This window comes from Rhinoraja longicauda, chromosome 9 (assembly GCF_053455715.1).
Source record: "Rhinoraja longicauda isolate Sanriku21f chromosome 9, sRhiLon1.1, whole genome shotgun sequence".
Classification (NCBI taxonomy): Eukaryota; Metazoa; Chordata; class Chondrichthyes; order Rajiformes; family Arhynchobatidae; genus Rhinoraja; species Rhinoraja longicauda.
The window spans coordinates 10890022-10914783 of record NC_135961.1 but is presented as its reverse complement, the minus strand read 5'-3'; the positions used below and the strand labels follow the sequence as shown (position 1 = coordinate 10914783).

The 24762-nt window shown below is 42.8% G+C and overlaps 1 protein-coding gene across 1 annotated transcript in view; it reads left to right on the top strand.

Moving 5' to 3' along the window:
* Positions 1 to 24762, top strand: part of lpgat1 (lysophosphatidylglycerol acyltransferase 1) — an 86381-nt gene that overhangs the window by 10427 nt on the left and 51192 nt on the right. Inside the window, exons 4-5 of the mRNA XM_078404778.1 lie at positions 13008 to 13126; positions 20642 to 20737. Coding sequence (XP_078260904.1) covers positions 13008 to 13126; positions 20642 to 20737 — 215 coding nt within the window. The remainder of the gene's footprint in view (positions 1 to 13007; positions 13127 to 20641; positions 20738 to 24762) is intronic.

Sequence of the window (24762 nt, the reverse complement as noted above, 5' to 3'; positions counted from 1 at the left end):
CCCACTGTGAGCACCTCAGATTACCAAGCCAAATACAATACAATACAATACAATATATCTTTATTGTCATTGTACAGGGGTACAACGAGATTGGGAATGCGCCTCCCATACGATGCAATAATTTAATTTTAGCTAGTCAGTATTAATTTAAACAACCCAATGAAACAAATTGTGACAGTTTTAAAACAGAATAAAGTGCAAGAAGATCTGTGCCAGATCACTGTGCGATGTGACCATCCGGCTCAGCAGGACCGGTTCATAGCAGCTATGGCCCTGGGGATGAAGCTGTTCCTGAGTCTGGAGGTGCGGGCGTAGAAGGCCTTGTATCGTCTGCCCGATTATAGAAGTTCGAACAGACTGTTGCAGGGGTAAACCATGTAATCTCAGTGGTAGTGCCTTGAATATGTCTCAATTATCATAAGAACCAGAAGGAAAATGAGTAGGTGTTATGAAACCAATCTGCAGAGAGCTGACATTCTCCTCCAAAGAATACACGCAAGACCCTCTGGAAGAAATTGAGTCCAATGGGTAACTCATTGGTCATCAGAAGATCTGTCCCAATACAAATTCACAAATTCCCTTAGTGTACGATGCTGTTGTAGCAAGATGCTAATTGCCATTGATAGATGGTTGTTATGGTTGGGGGGGGGGGGGGGGGGGGATTTTGGCAAAGAGATTTGTAATACCCGAGCAGATGCAACATCTCATTTACATCTACTTCTAAACTAGAATGTCTGCCTCGATTGTGTTCTAATGTACTACACTGAGGCATAAATCTGTTATAATCCAGTTCAAAAATTGATCCAAGCTAAAGTTAATGAATTCAAGGAACAAAGAAGAGTGGTCCAATAGGGCAGTTTTATCATTATAGCTCCACGAAGCAGCTTTCTTTATCAGATATCTTGTGTTGTACTTTATGGTTACAACCAGGCCTAGTGCTTTATTTATACTTTTTTGTTATTTGGGTTCTTGGTTTCCAACAATTATTCGGCTGTCTCATATTCTTTCTTTTGAAATCCAGTACACCCACATGATGGATGTCTGAAATGCTCATAGTGTGACAAAGCAATGTGGTTAAATCTTGCCCCACCGTACCTCGTGTGACAGGGTGCGGTGCTTGATTTTCTTTGCCGCAGTCTTGGTGCTCCTGAGGCAAGTCGCTGTAATCTGGATATAATATAAGAATAATACAATATCTTGTAGGGTGTATTTCTAACAATAAAATAATTGATTAACACCAGCGCCAGATGACTGCAAAGCTGCAATGACTGTTGTAATGAAAATTGTACTTCCTCCGAATGGAGTAGAGCATGTGATAAAATGGAGACATGGGACATCATATTAGATTGGGGGGGCTCCAAGATTTTTTTTGGCTGTGCCTTAGTTTTACCTCCACCTCTCCTCATCATCACTCTAATTATAAACATTGAATAATAGCTTTGTTTTTATAGTCAGGTAGACACAAGCACACCCACCCTTTTTACACACTCTTTTTTAACTTTGGTGTGCTCAACTGGTTTGTTGGGATCATCTAACAATACTTGGTTATGTGGAGTATGGTAATGTGAAAATCAGGCTACTTGGACATGTTCAGTTTGTGGTGGAGAAACATGCAGTGGGAGAAGACCCATTGGAAATGCTTTAAAGATTTCTCAGTTCAGGTGGTGATTTAATGTGGTCTCACTTCCTCTATTTATTCAATGGGTGCTTTTGTAAATGCAGCTTGTGGCAGTGTCCTCCTGATGGTTTATAACAATAGGATGACCTTCAAACTATGATAAGGCAGATTATGTCAGTTTTCTTCTATTGGGTTGCGTTGTGGCAAGTTTTCTTCATGTTTTATAATTAACTTCATGAAGTTGTGATGTATTGATGTCGTAAACTAATCATCCGTGTATGTTTTTGAGTCTAGTTAAAGAGCTGCATCTGGAGAATTGCATAGTTTATCTCCACGATGCAAATTGATTTGCTATTGTTGCTGTACTTGCAGTCGTAGGTTTGGTTGCATGTTTTTTTAAAAAAAATACTCCAGCATCATCCATTCTAGTCCTGGCCTCTGTCCTTAATGTCATAGAGTTATACAGCATGGAAATTGGCCCAACTTGCCCACGCCGACCAACATGCTCCACCCTCAGTAGTCCCACCTGCCTGCGTTTGGCTCTAAACCTATGTGTAGGAAAGAACTGCAGATGCTGGTTTAAATCGAAAGTGGACACAAAATACTGGAGTAACTCAGTGGGACAGGCAACATCTCTAGAGAGAAGGAATGGGTGACGTTTCAGGTTGAGACCCTTCTTCAGACCTCTAAACCTATCCTATAGACAATAGACAATAGGTGCAGGAGTAGGCCATTCAGCCCTTCGAGCCAGCACCGCCATTCAATGCGATCATGGCTGATCACTCTCAATCAGTACCCCATTCCTGCCTTCTCCCCATACCCCCTCACTCCGCTATCTTTAAGAGCTCTATCCAGCTCTCTCTTGAAAGCATCCAACGAACTGGCCTAGTCATGCTCTTGTCCATGTAATTGTTAAACATTGTGATAATACCTGTCTCAAATACCTCCTCCAGTAGCTTGTCACTCGTTGTGTAAAAAATAAAGTAGGCCCTCCGATTTCTATTAAATCTTTCCCCTCTCTCCTTAAACCTATGTCCTCTGGTTCTTGATTAGAGCTATGTCCTCTGGTTCTAAATGGCAGGCCTTTAATGTCGCACCTTACAACAATTCTTCTTATGGTTGGTTCACATAGGGGTACATTGCAATTCATAAACCACTTTTAAAATTTATAAACTGCAGTAATTCAGATACTGCATGTATTTGGATGCATCATGGATGAGTAGAAATGGCATGGTATGTCAAGATGTACAGCTTCAGATATCTAGAAACAAGGAACTGCAGATGCTGGTTTACCAAGGAAAGATGGAAAGAAAACAAAATGCTGGAGTAATGGTCAGGCAGCATTCCTTTAGAACATGGTTAGGTGACATTTTGGGTCAGGGTCCTTCAGACTGATGGGACGGGGGTGAAAGAAAGCTAAAAGAATGAAGGAGCAAGACAAAGCCTGGTAGGTCACAGATGAACATGGGGGGTGGGGGTTAGAAGGCAGATGGTTGGACAAAGGCCAGAGATGAACATACATGGGTGTGAGAATTGACAAGGTGTGAATTATTCAGGAATGCTGGGGAAGGGAAGGATAGGTGTAAGGTCAGCTAGGGCTTCAGATATCTCCTTGTCACTTTTGAATGCCTCTTGATGCAACTTTGGAATCATCGTGACATGGAATCTCATAGCATGTAAACATGCCCTTCGTCCCATCAGATCCTAGTCACACTTTGTACCTATCTACACTAATTCCATTTACTGCACAAGCTCTGTGCCTTCAATGCCCTTGCATTTCATATACTTGTTTAAAGGATACTTAAATTAATTATATTAATTTAACAGAAATAACCATTAATTATGATTCACGTTATAGGATTGGTTGATAATGGGTTGGCAAGGTGACCTTCAGGAATCCATGAGCAATTTCCCCAACAGATTACAACGATATTCTGAGAAATGAGTTTGAGATGATTCCAAGGTCAGGTGTTGTGTGTGTGGAGCCACACAACTCGCCTTTCTGTATTAAGGCATTTCCCTAAGCTCAGACCATGAACGGCTTGAAGGATGTTGGAAAGAGAGATGGAAATTGCATTGATAATCTGTGCCTGCTGCACTGTTTATCCATTGTTACAAGTGACAGAATTCAATTGCAGTTGTGCACACATGCAGGTTATTGGTCAAATTACTTTTTTACTGGACTACTCGAAAGTTATAGCATACATTAAAGGATAAAGGAACAGGATTATTGTGAGAGGGTGACAAATTGTTTGTTTATAAACATTGTGGGGATGGTTTATTTTATCATTTGTATGTATTAGTATCATACAGATCTGTCTCCCTTGCAACCAGGACATTAATGATTCAAATAGGTTTGCCATTTGAGTCAGTCTGATTTCAGACTTCAGTCTGAAGAAGGGTCTCGACCCGAAACTTCTCCCATTCCTTCTCTCCTGAGATGCTGCCTGACCTGCTAAGTTACTCCAGCATTTTGTGAACAAATACCTTCGATTTGTACCAGCATCTGCAGTTATTTTCCTACACTGTCATTTGAATATGATGTTTCCCTTTCATGGACTACACATAGAGCAAGTTTATAAAGTTGTGGCTGGAACTGTCATCCATTTCTTGCAATTCTGCTCTTGCTTCCCTCTCCCCCTGGTCAGAACAGGGATAGAACTCCCCTTCCCTGGTCCCCATCTTTCACGCCAACAGCCTCCATATCCAACACATCATTCTCCACCAGATTCAATGCAATCACATCACAAGTAACATCGTCCACTCCCTATAATCTTTCTGCTTTCCGCAGTGAGCACTCTCGGTGATTCCTTGGTTTGCTTATCCCTCCCCTTTTCCAGGCACTCTTCACCTGCAACCACAAAGGTCCTAAAACCGCTTCTCTCGCCTACATTCAGAGACCCAAACAACCCTTCGAGGTGAGATAGAGGATTACATGCATCATCTCCAACCTCGTCTGTTGCATTCAGCACGCTCCGTAAGGCCTCTTCTACATAGGTGGGACCAAACATAGACAAGGCAACTGCTTTGTTGAACCCTTGTGTTCTGTTCACCAGTGCCAAATTCAGGGGTTGCGGTTGCAAGCCACATCAATGCCCATTGACATTCTCGTTCCCATTCCCATACTGACCTTTCTGTCCTTGACCTCCTACACTGCTAGAGTTGGCCACACAAGCTGGAAGGTCAGCACCACTTGTGTAGCCTGCATCCCATCAGCATGAACATTGATTCTCCAATTTCAGGTTACACCTTCCACCGCCCCCTCTCCCACTTCTCCTTCACCTCTTCCACCTGCTCAGTACTCACTCCTCTGTACTTAAGATCCATCACTTTACATCTCTTCCTCCCCCTCCCCCATTCTTCTTCCTACCATCCTCTCTTTGGTGGTATATTTCACTCCCCACCTTTCTGATCAGATTTCACTATTTACCCCTTTTTTTTCTCCACATCACCTCCAGCCTTGGTTACTATCTCCCCACTTCTCTTCCCCACCTGATCCATCTGCCAGTTGACCTTTCCTTACCTGGATCCAGTTAAAACACAACTCTATCCCCACCTGTTCCCCTCGCCTCTTTGTATCAGCTACCTCCCCTCTGCTCTGTTGTGATATTGCTGGGACTACTTTGTGTATCCAAGAACTACTTTGTATGGCTGTGTATATAAGTGATGGGTGTGATTAGGCGGTCACTCTGGATGCAGGTGGCCATGGAATAAACAGCCTGGAGTTGAGCTCCAGCAATGTAACCTTTTATACACGTGTACTTGTGGTCCTTCCAGAGTCACTAAAGGTACAACAGGTACCGGACCACGAAGTACAACATGGTGGCAGCGGTTTGGTGTTTCGCCTAGGGGGAGAATGAAGCATGCCCGAGCAGAAAAGGTTAAAAAGAAAAAAAAGAAGAAAAAAAAAGCCCTGAAGGGAAACAAAAGAAAAGAAAAGTTTCCAGCTCGGTACGGGACGTTTGGAGTGCATCCCGACAGAGCCAATATATGTAGGTATACTTACCTGCTCAGTAGTCGGCGCCGAGTTGCCGATGTGACGCTGCAAGCTGCTGAGGGCGGTGCGTGTAGGCTCACGTCGCGCCCCAGCACCTGTGTAGGCCCGAGATTAGAAGCCTGTGACTGCTTCGCGGGGGAGAGACCGGGAGACCCGACACACACGGAGATGTGCGGTGACCGGGGAAAACCGGGAGACCCGACACACACGGAGATGTGCGGTGACCGGGGAAGACCGACACCCATGGAGGTGTGCGGCAACAGGAGAAGACCGGGAGACCCGACACACACGGAGATGTGCGGTGACCGGGGAAGACCGACACCCGTGGAGGTGTGCGGCAACAGGGGAAGACCGGGAGACCCGACACCCACGGAGGTTTGCGGTGACCGGGGAAGACCGACACCCATGGAGGTGTGCGGCGACCGGAAGAGCCCCGGAGGAGACCGACACCCACGGAGGTGTGCGGCGACCGGGAGAGCCCCGGGGGAGGCTGACACCCACGGAGGTGTGCGGCGACCGGGAGACCCGACACCCACGGAGGTGTGCGGTGACCGGAAAGACCGGGAGACCCGACACCCACGGAGGTGTGCGGTGACCGGGGAAGACCGACACCCACGGAGGTGTGCGGTGACCGGTAAGACCGACACCCACAGAGGTGTGCGGCGATCGGGGGAGGCCGACACCCACAGAGGTGTGCAGCGACCGGGAGAGCCCTGGAGGAGACCGACACCCACGGAGGTGTGCGGCAATCGGGAGAGCCCCGGAGGAGACCGACACCCACGGAGGTGTGCGGCGACCGGAAGGGGGTCGGCGACCGGAGGGACCGACCACCCACGGAGGTGCAGCGGCCGGTAAGGCCGAGGCACTAAATACTTACCCAGGCGCGTCGACCGTAGAGTCGGGACGGCCCTGGGCCCGAGGCAGCGGCAGCGCGTTCGAATTTGAGCGGCAGCTGCCGGGAGCACCTGTGGGCGGGGCCGGGAGCACCTGTGGGCGGGGCCGGGAGCACCTGTGGGCGGGGCCAGCGGCAGCGCGTTCGAAAAGTTGAACGGCAGCTGCCGGGGAGCACTTGTGGGCGGGGCCAGCGCACCGCGATTTACAGCAGTGCCAACCCAGCAGTGGGAGCCCAGCAGTGCCAACCCAGCAGTGGGAGCCCAGCAGTGTCAACCCAGCAGAGGGAGCCCAGCAGTGCCAGCCCAGCAGTGGGAGCCCAGCAGTGCCAGCCCAGCAGTGGGAGCCCAGCAGTGCCAACCCAGCAGTGGGAGCCCAGCAGTGCCAACCCAGCAGTGGGAGCCCAGCAGTGCCAGCCCAGCAGTGGGAGCCCAGCAGTGCCAACCCAGCAGTGGGAGCCCAGCAGTGCCAGCCCAGCAGTGGGAGCCCAGCAGTGCCAGCCCAGCAGTGGGAGGCCATCGGTGGCAGGCAAATCATGGTGGTGGAGCATCTAGAGCCTACACTACGTTTCATCTACACAGCACGTTTTCTTGAGGGGAAGATATGGAACAAAATGAATATTTTGTGTTTAATGACCTGTGTAGTGATCTGTGTAATGAAAGCTTAATGTATTATATTTGATGCTTTTGTATAAATGTATATATCTGTGGAGTGACCACCCGGAGTGAGTGACCACCCGGAGATGAGTGACCACACGGAGTGAGTGACCACACGGAGATGAGTGACCACCCGGCGATGAGTGAAATTCCGCAGAGGAGTGACCACCATGATGGCGAAAAAAAAGCAACTGTGTTTAGTTGTGTTATTGGTTTTGTTTGCAAAAAGCAATGGTGTTTTGGTTTTGTTTGTTAAATATATTTTAGCCCTCGAATGGTAAAGAAAACAATTTTATATAAGACAAGGGGGATGTTGTAATATATAAGACAAGGGGGAGGTTGTGATATTGCTGGGACTACTTTGTGTATCCAAGAACTACTTTGTATGGCTGTGTATATAAGTGATGGGTGTGATTAGGCGGTCACTCTGGATGCAGGTGGCCACGGAATAAACAGCCTGGAGTTGAGCTCCAGCAATGGAACCTTTTATACACGTGTACTTGTGGTCCTTCCAGAGTCACTAAAGGTACAACAGGTACCGGACCACGAAGTACAACACGCTCCATCAGTCTGAAGAAGAATTCCAACCCAAAATGTTGTCTGTATACTTCCTTGCATAGATGCTGTCTGACCTGCTGAGTTCCGCCAGCAGTTTGATTTGGGCTTGAGTTACATTTATTTAAGTTTTATTTGTTTTAAAATATTTTGAAGTTTCAACATCAGCCAACTTAATCCTCTGTGTACCAAAATCTTTATTTTAAGTAAATTTGTATGTTAGTGCTTTTCATGTCCTTGTTTGCAGTCATTGTGGCTGCTCAGGCTATTCAGTCTTGCTATTGCTGAATGTCATGTCCAATATAACTATGGCTGACAGTATCTGACCTTGGGGAAGGGACATTAATCTCCAACTCTTTAGGGGGTGCTTACTTTGAAGTCAGAGAGGAGTCTTTGCACTTTGCTACTGGCATCAGCATCCAAGCTGTAGGCTTTCCCCAAAAAAAAGACTTCCCTGGCTTTTCTTCAAGTTTGTTTCCTGCACGCTAATTGTCAAAACAAAACTTTTGTGAAATTTCTGTCCTGTTTCCAATCGCTGCATTTTCACAAAATGGCACAAGACTTAGTGGTTCCATGTGCTCCACATTTGGTCGCCTTTTGTTTCAGGGGATTGAATGATGGGAGAAGTGATGTGTTTTTGGCCAAGTGCGTGTTGGACCAGGACATCCTACACATAGCAGCAAGTTTTAACCCACTAGCCACTTGATTTTATTTTCTTTTTAAGTAATTCCTAATCTCTCTGATAATCAGTACTAGTTCACTTGCAGTGCTTGGCATTTTCATGAATTGGCCTCAGAAGTTTTGTCTATGTAACTGAAGTACTTTATTTTAATATATTTATATTACAGCAGCCAAAATCATTCCAGTGTTTCCTTTGCTTATCTTAATTATTTCACTTTGTGTTTTTGATGTACTATTCTTTGAAGGTCAGCAGATGACATGCCAAGAAATATACAAGGGTAGGTCTATTGTTTATGCCTTCAGAAAAATATACGGTCTCTGTTTAAGTTATGGAATCGAAAGTTATACTCCTGTATATAATTTACAAAAAGAAATACATAATTCAACCATATTTAGTTACCTTGTGTGCCTGATACTTTTCACTGCTTGTTGTTTACTGTGAAGCAAAGGAATTTTAAAATCATTAATCTAGATTTGTATAGCAACCTCAATCACAATGGACCAGTCTGGCGATTCAGGGTTTCTTGGGGTGTTTACAAGAGTGGTGACGGATTGATAGGCACAGGTTGGTAAGTGAGGCCATCGAAAGGGTCAGAAAGTAAGGAAAACCTGTGGGCGCCTGGCACTCTTAAACAAGTACTTATCAGTCAAGATTGTTGAAAGTGACAGTTCCCTCAGTGCATTTCAGAACCTGGCACCTTGGGACACTTGCAGATGGAAATTGTAGTAAGAGCTATCCATGATTTTCCGGTTCTCCCTAATACAGAGGAATGGAAAATAACAAATGTTGCATCCAGTTAATTGAATCTTGGAGGCAGGGAAATCTCTAGAAACGATCATCGGGAAGAATAACAAATTTCCTTAAAAATTTAATAAAGGAGAGGTGGTGCGGACTTGATTGTGACTGATTTAGGATGGATAAATGGAGAATAACTGTTCCCGCCAGAGGAGGAGTGAAGTACCAGAAGATCTTAATTTGAAGCAATTTGCAATATATTTGTGGGCCGTGTTGACAAAAAGGTGGCAGTACCTGTGTAGCAGTTCACTCAACGCTTTTGGCTGCTGCACATCAATTTAGTTTTTGACTTTTTAGAGGTTCTGGTACACTGTATCACCGTGTTCTATTCCAAAAATAGCACAGGATATGGGGTAAGTGTGGTTAAAGACTGCAGTGTGCAGTTAAGGTCAGGAATGCCCCTCCGAAAAGGGACATGGATGTAGATTCAGTTGTGTTTTTCAGAAGGCAAATGCAACAGTATTTTGAGTTTTTTAAACAAGTTGAAGGTCTTTAGTGGAAAAGGCAAGGAATGGAAATGCTGAAAGTGGACATGGACTTATTGAGCCAAGCGGCCACCAGTGTTGTAACTATTGTACATTAATGGTGAATTATCCTATTGTGTGAGGAAAAAGTGACAGGGAAGGGAGATTAAGCAAGGAAACATAGTGTCCACAGTGCAGGCTCAAGATGGTAACACTTTCCAAGGTCAGTAATAAAATAATTTTGCTTTGAAGAGGAGAAAACTAGGTCACAATAAATTTTAAACAATTCTTGATAAATCCTTAGGGTTTTACTCTGCAAAATCCCTTTGTTTCATGAAGGATTGCTTACTTCACTGATTGTTATGATAAAAAAACAGCCTTCGCCTGGAAACAGGTTGCATAGAAAAGTTTGAAGAATGTTTTCTGTAACTTGGAGTTCAGTAAAATACAGTTTTATTCTCTTTGATCTGTTGCTTCAACTTTTCCAGGTTGTGATTGTTTAGAATTTGATTGAAAAGGAATTGTAATACAAGATTCAGTTAAAGGCTCCTTATACCAGTAGTTGATGTGGCACATAACATGGTGTGAAATTACATACATGGTAATGGCTATGTTGTACTGAGCGCATGCATCTGCTCTTCTTGCACCAAACCAAATGGGGGAAATAAGTTAATTTGTGGTAAAACGCAAACTGTTGGAGGAACTCAGTTGGAGGAACTCAGACCAGCATCTGTGGGGGGGGGGGGGGGGGGGGAAGGGGGAAGGGATTGTTGACGTTTTGAAACCCTGCATCAGGACTGAGAGTGGAAAGGGAAGATAACCAGTGTAAAGGGGAGAAGGGGAGGGATGAAGGACACCTTGCTCCATCTGCTCATCATTGTTGACCCCTCCTCAATCCAACTATCACCCATGGGTCCTTCTCTTGCATCCCCCTTCCTTCACTTTTTACAGGTTTCTTCCCTCTCCACTCTCAGTCCTGATGCAAACCATTGACAAAACCTTTCCCTTCACGGGTGCTGTTCAACACACGGAGTTGCTGCAGCACCTTGTTTTATTTTGCTTCAGATTCCAGCATTTGCAGTTTCTTGTATCTCCACGTATTTTAGGTAGCCTGATCCTCAGAAAATCAGGAACAAATCCACAGTATAGCAAAGATTGCTTGTGGTTATAACAAGCTTGTTTTTTCAGGGCCTTATCATATCATATCATATATATACAGCCGGAAACAGGCCTTTTCGGCCCACCAAGTCCGTGCCGCCCAGCGATCCCCGTACATTAACACTATCCTACACCCACTAGGGACAATTTTTACATTTACCCAGCCAATTAACCTACATACCTGTACGTCTTTGGAGTGTGGGAGAAAACTGAAGATCTCGGAGAAAACCCACGCAGGTCACGGGGAGAACGTACAAACTCCTTACAGTGCAGCACCCGTAGTCAGGATCGAACCTGAGTCTCCGGCGCTGCATTCGCTGTAAAGCAGCAACTCTACCGCTGCGCTACCGTGCCGCCTTGTCACTTGAAATCTGCAAATGCATTGTAATCATTTGTTTAGCGACCTGAATTTGTTGAAATAGGGCAGCCAATGAGATTAAAATCCAGATCCCTGGCTTTTTAATGTTAGTTGAAAGGGCAATGTGCATCTGCAAACCAGAAATCCAAGTTTTATGTCCTTCAGAGAGGTAGAACGATTGGGATCATGGTACCTCTTCAGTGGCAGCATTTTCTCGGTACCACAGTGGTGCTAACCTAAATTGAACTCCGGTTTGTAGGCCAAGTGTGGAACCTGATGTCAGAACAAGAGCCTAGCCCTTAATGTTGACAAGACCAAATAATTGGTTGATACCGGGAACTGCAGATGCTGGTTTACAACAACAAAAAAAGACATAACGTGCAGGAGTAATTTAGCAGGTCAGGCAGCATCTCTGGATAGATGACATTTTTGGTTGGGACCCATCAGCTCTGCTGATGTAGAAATGGTTAGCAGCTCCAAGTTCCCAGTCATCTACATCACCAACAACCTAACCTGGTCTCTTCACACTAATGTGGTGATCAAGAAAGCGCATCGGTGTATTTACTTTAGTATTTGAGAAGATTTAGTCTGTCCACAAGGTTTCTTTGAAACTTCTACAAGTGCACGATGGAAAGAATTCTTGACGGGATGCATCTCAGCCTAGTATGGCAGCCATTCTGCATTGAGTGGTGAACACAGCCCAGTCTATCAAAGGCTTGTCACCTCCTGTCATGTCCATCTTCACGGTGCATTGCATTGGGAAGGCTAGAAGTATCACCAAGGATGCCCGCTACCCTCCCATTCTCTACTGGCCTTTCTATCTTTTTGAAAAAGATATAGAAACTTGAAGACCAAAGTGTCCAAACTTAAGAACAGCTTCTCCCCTGCTGCTATCAGACTCCTGAACCAATCACCTCTTTCACACCCCAGATGTGCTGCTATGTACTCTTATTCTTAAATCTATCTAATTTGGTTACTCCATTATTGCACTTCCGTATTTATTTTCACCACTTCAGATTTATATATCATTAATTGTATCATCAGCTATATTTATCATTACCATGAATATTGTTTACTTTATGACCTTTGTAGGAATAATGAATTTCATTGCGCCCAGGCGAATGTGATAAACTAATCTGATCAGATCTGAAATTGCCAGCAGAGCCAAAATTGACAAATGAGTACATTCGAACCCCTGGATATCTCCAAAACAGTTTATATTACCGATCATTTGATCAAGGAACTGATAAGGAAAATGATCTTGGCCTTTAGGCCAATCTCCTGACTGCTTTCCTCTATTCCGACACACAACAACACATACCAGGCATAACTTGTTGAGATTATTCAGGTACTTACCAAAATATGTAAAACCTAGTTTAGCAGAGAATGTAATTTGAAATATTTGTAATATTTTTCTCTCTTTGCACTACAGTACTAACATTTTTAAAGGGATAAAATGTTAATTCTTTGCATCAGTGTTCTTTTTCCAACCTTGGTAACCTGTTGTTATTTCCTGTGCTGTGTTATTTAGAGGCAGGAGAGTGCATCGGAGGAATATAATTCATTTGTCTTTGTGGAAATTTTCTGCAAGTCCAAATGGAGTCACGTTAACTGAACTGAGACATGAATATGTTGTATTTGAAGTGATATGTACATCTGTGACATATTCTGATGGGATGCATTAAAATGGTTTTGTTCTCTCATCCATTTGTTTGAAGAGTTAATGACAAGGGTAGGCAAAGAGAAGCGAGAACACTGTAGAACATGTCTAAGCTGAATGAACCTTTCTCTATAGTCTGTCTTTCTTTTGCTACATATCTCTTTCTTTCCTAGTGGTTGAATGGGGAGATGATGTAAAAGCTATCACTGAAGATGAAACAGTTGTCTTGGTGAATCATCAGGCTACAGGTGATGTCTGCACCCTCATGATGTGCCTGCAAGACAAAGGAACGGTAGGAATTTAAACTGCATTTTCTTTGTTCCAAGTTTAAATTGGACATGATGGATATTTTTAAGGTATTGCTAATGTTCTTGTCGGCTTGAAATGTTCTTTCAACTCCCTTTATTCTGCCATTATTGGCTTGTTGCTTTCCAAAGCACACTACGCTAACTCTAGTGCCATACGTTGTGTTTGAAGTGATATATACATCTGTGGCATATTCTATATTAAAATGGAGGAAACATTCACGGTGTACGCTGTTGGCTTACTTTGCAAGGCAAAAGTTACATTTTGAAATATTTTGTACAGAATTCCGAAAACATACAAGCAGTTCATTTTTCCAAATGTGATTGGTTTTCTCCACGTGCTTAAGCCTCATCATGGCTCATCCAAAGTTGAAGATGATGATGTTGGTTTGTACTTTGTTGCACAGTCAGTCCATGTAATTTCCAGGATGCTTACAAAAAGATATTTTCCCATAAAAGATAAAGAGCATATCTGGAAATCCAGTGCCTTTTGGAAATTTATCTATTTGACCTGATAAATAATTTCTGCTGCACTTGTACCATGACCCTTTCCTTTATACTTTGTCTTCATTGAGCTCTTCAGAGTGATTTTCTCATACACAAAGCAAACACAACTTGTTGGTTTATATATATTTTTTTTAAGTAAGATTTCACTTTGTTCTTTAATTCCGTTAAATTTTTGGGTTTTCCATTGCCTGTTAAGTTTACCCTAAGATATTATCTGTAGCTCACCATCAGTCCCAAGTATTTTAATGCTTAGTGGTCCATCAGGTGAAAGGTCAGGCTTGTCTTGACACTGGCTTTCCTGTTCCATTAAGCTGTTTTGTTATTCTGGGGAATGCTAGAATGACTCCTTGACCTTGATATTTAAATATAACACTCCATTATTTTCAATTCACACTTAAATTCCAAGTGGTACATAACTTTACACAATCTTTTGGCTGCCTGCATTGGCAATGAACATATCTCCAACAAAAATCATCAGTATTTATAAGAGAATGTATTGATTTTCACTGTCTTGCCTATGCCATTTCAAGATCCTATTAATTGTAGTCGAATGAAATAAAATTGTATTTAATGCAAGTCTAGGAGAGCAATCTGACACAGATTCAATAACAGCATGGTCACCCTTTTTGCTTTTTTTTTCAAACAAATTTAAATTTAAATCTAAAACTTACCTGAAAACTCTTGAGTCATTGTGGCCAAAAGATCTGATTATTCTAAAGTTTCAACATTTCAGCCAACAATTGAACAATTGCACATGTCACCATTGAAAACAACATTTAAAAGACATTTGGCTAGGTTCATGGATAGAAAAGGTTTAAAGTAATATGGATCAAATGGGGGCGGGTGGAACTAGTGTAGATGGGGCATCTTGGGTTGTATGGGCACTTTGGACCAAAGGACTTTTTTCTGTGCTATATGACTATGAACATGGAAGGGATTTATTGGTTAAAAATTGGCACAAGTGCTAAGAACCGTTCTTTTCCAACGAGAGAAACCCCTGATCCCCATCTCGTTAATGTTCAGATTCACATCATTGTGTATATTTTTGCTGCATTCAATTAACTGAATGTCACCATTAGCCGAGTGTATGTTGTGGCATGCTGGGTATTCTGTGTGGATATGACTCCACATGACAACCGAAAATCTTGTCATGATCTACAAAAGTACAATTCAGGTGTGTGAGCGAAAATTGGCCACTTGCAGCCCCAGCTCTGAAAGCTCAAGGATGTGTTCTCGGACACTACCATCCTTCATTGACACACAGCCAAAATATGGGCAATTTGGGAGCATCAGTAAATGCCAACTGTACTCGCACCTTGCGAATAAAACAAATATTCATTGAATTTGCCTTGCATTTTGAAGGTCAAACATACCACGACAATAATGCATTATCAGATAAAACGCTTTGTTAAACTGTACTGGAATCAGATTGAGTCATAGTCGTACAGATAAAAGTAGGCCTTTTTGCCCACTGAGTCTGCACTTATCAGGCATCCCATTTTACGCTAATCCCACTTTATTCTCCTCGCATTTCCATTAACCGCCCCCACATTCTTCCATTCACCTACCCACGGGGGCTGATTTACAGGGACCAATTAACCTACCAACGTGCACGTCTTTGGAATGTGGAAGGAAACCAGAGAATCCAGATAAAACTCACACAGTGACATGGAGAACATACAAACCTCTCACAGACTGCATAAGAGGTCAGGATGAAACCCTGGACCTGGAGCTGTGAGGCAAGACCTCCACAAGACTCTGCCACCCCATGTATTTAGTTCTTCAGCACTGTGGCTACATCATTGCACGAGATGATAGCTTCTATAGTTAGGTATTTCTCGATGCCTGATTAGCTGCAAGCTGGCAAATGTGACGATGATAGACTCTGACTTAGACACTGATGGATCAGCCACTCAGAAGTTCTTGCAGAAATGTGTTTGTAAATGAATTAGCTTTGTATTTTTCTGGACTCTACTATTATTTAGGATGAAGTTGTTCATGGAGTCGCCCCCTCCAAATACTCGATAAATTATCCACCACGTTTTGTGATTTGATGCTTTTTAGTTACTTGGCATGTCCTAACCACTGGTGGTCATACAGCTCCTGAGTTCAACCCTGATCTCTAATGCTGCTTATAATGTACCAATGTGTGTAATTTAGTACTTGTCAATTATTCAATGAGTTCATAGGTTCTAGGAGCAGAATTATGCCATTTGACCCATCGTCTACTCCGTCATTCAATCATGGCTGATCTATCTTTCCCTCTCAACCCCATTCTCCAGCCTTCTCTCCCCTGACACCTGTACTGTCAATCTCAGCCATAAAAAATATCCATTGACTTGGCCTCCACAGCCTTCTAAGGCAATGCATTCCACAGATTCACCACCCTCAGTTTGTGGAGGCCCCCACACGTGAGAGGGCAACGCTGGATCTAGTTTTGGGAAATTGGGAAGGGCAAGTTAATGAAGTGTGTGTGGAGGAGCCTTTTGGGACCAGTGTCCACAGTACGATTAGATTTAAGATAGTTATGGATAGGGATGGAGAGAGTCCATGTGCTAAAATGGTCAACTGAGGTAAGGCCAACTTTGAGGGTATGAGAGAAGGTCTCGCTCAAGTTGGAGCAGGTTATTTGAGGGGAAAGGAACATCGGCCAAGTGGAATATTTAAAAAAATGTATTGAAGAAAGCTTAGGATGTGATGTGTACGTCCCCGTTAGAGTGAAGGGCAAAGCAGGCAAACACAAGGAAGCTTGGCTGATGAGGGAAATTGAGACCTTAATCAAAAACAAGAAGGATACATGAGATAGATATAGGCAGCTGGGATCAAGTGCATCCCTGGAGGAGTTTCAGGAACTAAGGAGTATACTGAAAAAGGAAATCAGAAGGGCAAAAGGGGGCCAGGAGATAGCTCTGGTGGTAGCATTGTGGATAATCCCAAAAGATTTTATAAATACATATGGGTATCTAGAAAGAGAGTGGGACCTCTCAGGAATCAAAGCAGTCACCTCTGTGTGGAGCCGCAGGAGATGGGCAAGGTCCTAAATGAGTATTTCTCCTCTGTATTTACCGAGGAGAAAGACAGTAGGACAGAGGAAATTGGAGCAGTCACTGGAAGTGTCTTGAGAGCAGTCAGGGTTACCGTCTCAGAAGTACTGAAGGTACTGTCGTGTTTGAAGGTAGACAAATCTCCAGGGCCCGATCAGATATATCCGAGGACATTGCGGGAAATTAGTGAGGAAATTGCGGGAGCCCTGGTTGAAATTTACGAGTCGTCCTTAAATACAGGAGAGGTGCTGGAAAACTGGAAGGTGGCAAATGTGCCTCTTTTCAAGAAGGGCTGCAGGGAAAATGCTGGGAACTATAGGCCGGTCGGTGAGCTTAACATCTGTAATTGGTAAGTTACTCAAGCGTATTCTGAGGGACAGGTTATACAGGCATTTGGATGGGCAAGGGCTGATTAGGGATAGTCAGCATGGTTTTGTACATGGGAGGTCGTGTCTCACAAATCTGATTGATTTGAAGATGTGACCAAAAAGGTTGATGAGGGCAGAGCTGTAGATGTTGTGTACGTGGACTTCAATAAGGCGTTTGACAAGGTTCCGCATGGTAGGCTGGTCTGGAAGGTTAGATCGCATGGGATCCAAGGAGATATAGCTGAATAGATAGCAAATTGGCTTGATGGAAGGAAGCGGAGGGTGATGGTGTAAGGTTGCTTCTCAGACTGGAGGCCTGTGATTAGTGGTGTGCCTCAGGGTTCGGTGCTGGGCCCGTCACTGTTTGTCATCTACATCCATGATTTGGATGAGAACATGCAGGGCAAGTTAGCAAGTTTGCTGGTGATACAAAAGTTAGTGGGTTTTCAGACAGCGAAGATGGTTGTGAAAGATTGCAGCAGGGTCTGGATCGATTGGCCAGGTGGGCGGAGGAATGGTTGATAGAATTTAATACAGAAAACTGTGAGGTGTTGCATTTTGGGATGTCGAACAAGGGCAGGACCTTCACAGTAAATGGTAGGCCTCTGGGTAGTGTTGTAGAGCAGAGGGATCTAGGAATACGGGTGCATGGTTCCTTGAAGGTCGAGTCACAGGTAGATAAGGTGGTCAAAAAAGCTTTTTGCACTTTGGTCATCATCATTACTGAGTATAGAAGTTGGGATGTCATGTTGCAGTTGTAGCTCTAAATGGTGAGACCTCATTTAGAATATTGTGTTCAGTTCTGGACACCATGTTATAGGAAAGATATTGTCAAGCTTGAAACGGTTCAGAAAAGATTTGCGAGGATGTTGCCAGGACAAGAGAGTGTGAGCTATAGGGAGAAGTTGAGTAGGCTAGGTCTCGATTCAATGGAATGCAGGAGGATGAGGGGCGATCTTACAGAGGTATACAAAATCATGAGAGGAATAGATGGGTAGATGCGCAGATTCTTTTGTCCAGAGTAGGGGAATTGAGGACCAGAGGGCATAGGTTCAAGGTGAAGGGGAAAAGATTTAACAGGAATCCGAAGGGTAACTTTTTCACACAGAGGGTGTTGGGTGTAATGGAACAAGCTGCCAGAGGAGGTAGTTGAGGCTGGAACAATCCCATCGTTTAAGAAACAATTTGACAGGTACATGGATAGGACAGGTTTGGAGGGATATGGACTAAGTGTAGGCAAGTGGGACTAGTGTAGCTGGGACATTGTTGGCTGGTGTGGGCGAGTTGGGCCGAAGGACCTGTTTCTACACTGTATCACTATGACTCTGAATAAAGAAATCCCTCCTTAATAAAGGTACATCCTCTTATTCTGAGGCTATGGCCTCTGGTCCTAGACTCTCCCACTAGTGGAAACATCCTCTCCACATCCACTCGATCCAGGCCCTTGTATTTTTTCACCTGCAGTGAACCATGTCTGATAGCTGCGAAAAGTGGTCAACTCAGTCGACTGAACCATGTCTGATAGCTGTGCTAAAAGTGGTCAACTCAGTTGATTGTGACGACCAACCTGGCTTGAAGTGATTGGAATGGAACCAATTATCACAATGTTTACCCAATTGGTTTTGTTTCCCAATTTAATGTATGCAAGTTCCTTCTACTACTCATTGCAGACCTCCCAACCCTTCCAAATTTGGCAGAAAGTTCCCGCTTTCTTATTTAATTTCCGCTATTCCGATTTCCCCTCACATTTTTCCGCAAAACACATGCCTTGCCGCTCGCCCTGCCCTTCGCCCCGCAGCTGGCCTGGCCTGGCCTCGCCCCGCCCCGCCCCTGGCCACGCTCCGCCCCTGGCCACGCTCCGCCCCTGGCCACGCCTCGCCCCGCCGCTGGCCTCGCCCCGCCCCGCCGCTGGCCTCGCCTGGCTGCGAAGCGTGCGGCCCGTTGATGTTGAGAGGGGATGGGGTGGGTGAATGGAGGGGGAGTGGGGGGGGGGGGGTGGAGGAAGGGAGGGGGAGTGGGGGAGGGGAATGGAGGGGAGGTGGGAGTGGGGGTGGGAGTGGAGGTGGGGGGGAGGGGAGGAGGGAGGTGAGTAGGGGGAGGGGTGGGGGGGGAGTGGGGTAGAATGGGAGTGGGGGGGCGGGTAGTGGGGGGGGGAGTAGGGGAGGGTTGGGTGGGGGTGACATGGAGTGTTGTGATTTGCTGTTGACGACCACTGGAGCAAGTACGTCTTCAATGAAATTAGGTATGTGCAGTGTTAAATGAAACTCTTTCTTCATAACTTAGTCATACATTTTATGACCATTGTTCTTTTATTTAATACCAAGAGAATTGGGATGTGTAAGGAAAAAGGAAAATAGAAAAAACAAAACAAAACAATTTTTTTCTTAGTGTTGTAAAAAGTATTTCTGTTCAATACTCTTTCTATAAATAGCAGAATATACTCATGATAGGCCTGACATTGTACATGTCCAAGAACTACAGACTGTTGGAAATAAGTCCATTTTCACACATGAATGTAGCGCAACGCCTATGCGCATTTGGCGTGCATACTTTTTCTTTGCTGAAAAGATGCATTACGCACCATATTATGAATTTTGATGTAAAATTCTGAAATTTGGACATCAAAATTATGAATTTGTAAAATCAAATGTTGGTCTGTCAATGTTTCCTAAGGCATCAAAACATCTTGGCTTCTTCAATTTTCATTTTTTCCCACCATTCTTATAAATTCTATTGTGTCGGAATGCATCATGTCAGCCAGCTGGGTATTCTAGCCAGGGCGGATAACTGATCTGCTTAGCATTACCGCAAGTGTCTATGATCCTTGATCAGTATTTAATGTTTCATCCTAAAACAGATCAATAGCTTGTTGGAAGTTGTTATGGTTACATCAATAATCGGGTTGATTGTTGAAAAAATTTATAAAGGGTCAGGTTTGAATTTGTCATGATGAGATAAGGTTTGCTTTAATGATCTTCTAATTTCCAGACTGGTACTTCCACATTAACTTGGGTAAAGTACTAAAATTAGTTTGACGGGAATGTGAGAAGGATTTTAGTGAACTTTTTCCACAGAAAATTCTTGAAATATTCAACAGCCCGGGCAATATTTCATGGGGGAAAAACAATACTAAATGTTGGAGATGGCACCCACTTTTCAGTAATTACAAAATTAGGAAAAGGTTGGGTTTCAAACAAAGACCTGATCTGAAAAAAAGAATGGGAGATACAAAAGGTGAGATAACATTGAACGTAACTGAGCAAGCATTCAGGGGTGTGCGGTAACAAAACAAGAAGCAGACAAATTTTCCAGAAGTGCCCATGGGAACACTACTTAAGCCATCATTTGGGACTGTATGTGATTTAAATAGGAAAAGAGGTTGGAAGCATTTGCTGTTAAGCAAGTAAATAAATATACTCTGTTGCTTTCATCCTAAAGGAGTTCTAATTAGTTTGCACTTTCAAAGTAGCTCCTTCTGGGAACGTAAAGTTTTTTATCCCAATGTACTGTTGTTTACTGAGTATTTCCAGAAATTGTCCTCAATTTAATCGTGATGAGAGATTTGTGTTTGTTCATCCAACAGGTAGTTTGCCACATGATATGGCTCATGGAATATATTTTTAAGTTTACGAACTTCGGTATTGTTTCTATCATCCATGGGGACTTCTTCATTAAGCAGGTGAGGGAAATGTTTGCTTTGCTAATTAGATGCATAATGTTAGTGTAATTATTCCACGAGTAAAATAATTACCTCTGTTAACTGTGGAGCACATTTCTTGTGCAGTTACCAAAATTGTCCTGTAGTTTGTATATCCAGAAAAGTTATAGATCTGGTTATATCCTTATTCTGTTGGTAAATGCATTCTTGCACCAAATAAACTTAAAATTAACCTGAAGTTCTATTCGTTCCTATTCATTCCAATCTGCCGAGCATTTACAGCATTTCCAGTGTGTTTGATTCTGCTATTTCATCTTCTATATTAGTAGATATTATTTGAACTAAAACAGTGTCATTATGATGTATGACTTGATATCAGAACAAGTCGTGATCACTAAATCAGTGTCATTATGATGCTTGACTTGGTAAGGGACTGTGTTCACCTTATTCATCAACAACCACGTATTTCCATAGTTGATTTTGTGGGTATGGATTGTGGAATTGTGGACTTGCGGCTGATCAGCTATTTTTGAAATCTTAACAAATGTTATAAAGGAAAAAAATCTATTTATCGCAAACTCTCACAAAACAGCAATGAGGCAATGACCAGGATTTATAGTCCTTTAATGTTGATAGAGCTTGCCTGTGTTTTGGCTGAAGCTACGTCATAATTCCTCTGATTGGTTAAAGTAGTGCCACGCGTTTTAGTTTAAATGGTAACTTGATTATATAGGCAAAGCTTCCATTTAATGTCTCATCTGAAAGAATCACTTAATTCCTACTGTTCTGCACTGTTTTGTATTTGAATCCACAACTTTAGGATTTGGATCTAAAATGCTAGTAGGTAGTTCACTTTTTAATAAAGTTGATGCAATTATATGTTGTGTGTTTTATTTGGTAATGCTGGTTTGCTTGGAGACCAGGTGAATTTGTAAATGTTAGTTTACTTCCAAGATAATTAACGTGGGATTAAGGGATTTTTAGAGGAACTGGGTTTGAAGTAAATGGGGTTGATGGAATTAAAGATTTAGTTTTCTTTAGCCAGAAATGTTATTTATTCTTAGTGGGATTGCAAATTAAATCTGTTTTTCAAAAGGAATTTTATAATACAAATTAATATTACTTTACAATTTATTGCTGACTCAATTTAAGTAAATTGAATTAACTGAACTTTTGTCAATTATCAGATTTTTCTCTTCTGGTATTTTCTTTATGACATGGTTATAAACAAGGATATATTTATGCTATCCCTCCGAGTCAACCTTGGGAGAAAATCCAAGAGATGAATTAGGATTCAGTTTTATTTTGAGCGCAATGGTTTTCCAACGGTGGAATTAACTCCTTTGCCAAACCAGGGACCTCTCTTTCAGAATATGAAGCACATTGCAGACAAGAAAATTCACTCACTTTTTAGGAGTATTAGCTGGTGAGAGTGTAATGGAAGTTCAGTGTTCTGCGTGCATTCTGAAGAGCAGTTTTAGTTAGTAGATGAAAAGAAAGGCATGTTCAGTTTAGAAATACAGCGTGGAAACAGCCCCATCGGCCCACCAAGTCCACACCAACCAGCGATCCCTGCACATTAACTCTATCCTACGCATACCAAACCAATTAACCTACAAACCTGTACATCTTTGGAGTATGGGAGGAAACAGAAGATCTTGGAGAAAACCCATGCAAATCACGGGGAGAATGTACATACTCCATACAGACAACACCCATAGTCAGGATCGAACCCAGGTATCTGGCGCTGCAAGGCAGCAACTCTACCGCTGCGCCACAGTGCTGTATAGAAATGAAAACAGTTTAAATATATTGTGTAAACATATACAGGTGATTGCTATGTAAGTAGATCATGACCCTTAAAGATAAATTTAGAGAATACCAGTTGGCATTCTGTTGTTTCATGGGAGTAGCGGCATAAGGAATTGAAAAGAAAGCAGCCTTTTTGTTCTGTGCAAATTGATTGTTTAAAATTCTATTAATTCAAATGTATTTTGTGAATCTATGCTTGTAATAAGGTCAAATATAAAGATTTGCTTTTGGGCATCCGGAACTAGTAAATTAAGCAGATTATTAAAATCATAATAAACTATGGTTACGCATTAAAGTCCTTGTGGAATACTTTTAACTTCATCATATTTAATTGAACAAAAGACAGTGATCCCTCATCCATATATTTTACAATCGCATTTCCCCGGCACCCACATTGTGAATTTTAATAACATAAACTAGTGCAGCCAGGTTATGTGTACTGCAGGATGATATGTGATGTTAGCAGTTAGGGTTTATTGTGATGATAATGCACCATTTAATACATTTGCATCAGAAGGATTATTTTTCTGTGTTGATGAAAGCAAAATTTCATTCTTGCCATATGTGCAATTCGTTTTTGTCAGACTGAAAAATAGTAGTCTGTTGGACTGGTGAATGTACAGAAAGTATCCTAAGCAAAACGTAATTTGAGGGTTCTTTGTGTTTATACACTTGGGAAAGTGGTTGCAAAAAGTTCAGATTTTGTGTTTCTAGCCCACCTCTTTGGAATTAATAATCAGAGTCTTCCAATGCAAATCAAAGGGAGAGCTTGATCCTTCAGGAGTGGACTCGTATAACACCTTGTCCACACCCAGGATTGTGGAAATCTGTCGAAATGCAATGGTTGCAGAGGTTGTTCCAAATTTTTGAGACTGAAATTGACCAACATATTTTTTGTTGGTTATATGGCGATGAGATGGTTAAGTGGCCTCAACTTACAGTTTAATTAGCATTCATGAGTCATAGGAACAAAGGTGGGCCATTCAACCCATCAGGTCTACTCCCCCATTCATGGCTGATCTATCTTTCCCTCTAAACCCCATACTCCTGCCTTCTCCCCATATCCCGTGACATCCTTATCAATCAAGTATCTGTCAATCTCCACCTTAAAAATATCCAATGACTTGGCCTCCACAGCTATGCCATCTGCTTCTAGACTCTCCCACTAGTGGAAACATCCTCTCCACATCCACTCTTTCCAGGCATTTCACTATTCATTAATTTTCATTGAGGTCCCCCCTCGTCCTTCTAAACTCCAACGCGTATAGGCCCAGTGCCGTCAAACCCTCATCATACGTTGATTAGAATGGTGAAAGAACTAAGATGTGTATAATGACCTGTTCCTTGCTCAAGATTTTTTCATCAGGCCAGTTGGCCCTGTTCATTTTCCATGATCTTGAGCTAAGTGAATGATTATTTTCCTTTCTTTCCTCTACGTTTGACCTTCTTGATGTTAATGATACGAGGATTACCCTTAGCAAATTTATTAGTGCTGAGAGTTGTAACTTCCCAATCAGAGCTGCCATTTCCTTGCTGTCACTGGATCATTCACTGTAAATGGTGCAATATGGTTATTTTTCTGTGTTTGGGTTGTGGCAAACTTATAGCAACAGGTATTTTTAATCAGCCTTTATCCCAAGTGCCTCAAGATAATTGTTATTCATTTATTACATTACCTTTGCATTTGTCGGCCTGCCCAGTTGTTTTGAGTCATGCAGTCTGACCCAAAGCATGTCAGAATTTGCCAATTTAGGTCAGACATGTAGTCTACTAAAACATTTCAATTTTGGGTCGGGTCGAACAAGCAGTGTGTACTCAATCCAGGTCAGGATTCTTTGCTTAATATCTCGTGTGTCCTTGGCTTGATCAATAGCAAAGTGTGTGTTACGTGGCAATAATTTTTTTCAGGATTGTCTACAAATGCCTTTGTGTCGAGAATGTAAAAAATATGTAAGTGCTTGGGTCAGGTTGGGTTAACTGTAGCTGGGTTGGGTTTCTACTTTGTCCTTGAGCAGATCTCTACAAGTGTTACCTCATCTCCAGCTTTAATGCTCTACAAGTGTTACCTCATCTCCAGCTTTAATGCTCTACAAGTGTTACCTCATCCCCAGCTTCAATGCTCGACAAGTGTTACCTCATATCCAGCTTTAATGCTCAGCTGGTGGCACGCTCCTGAGTAGGACTTTGAGTCCCTTTTAAAAAAAATAGAGTTTAAAAAGATAGGTTGGCACTTT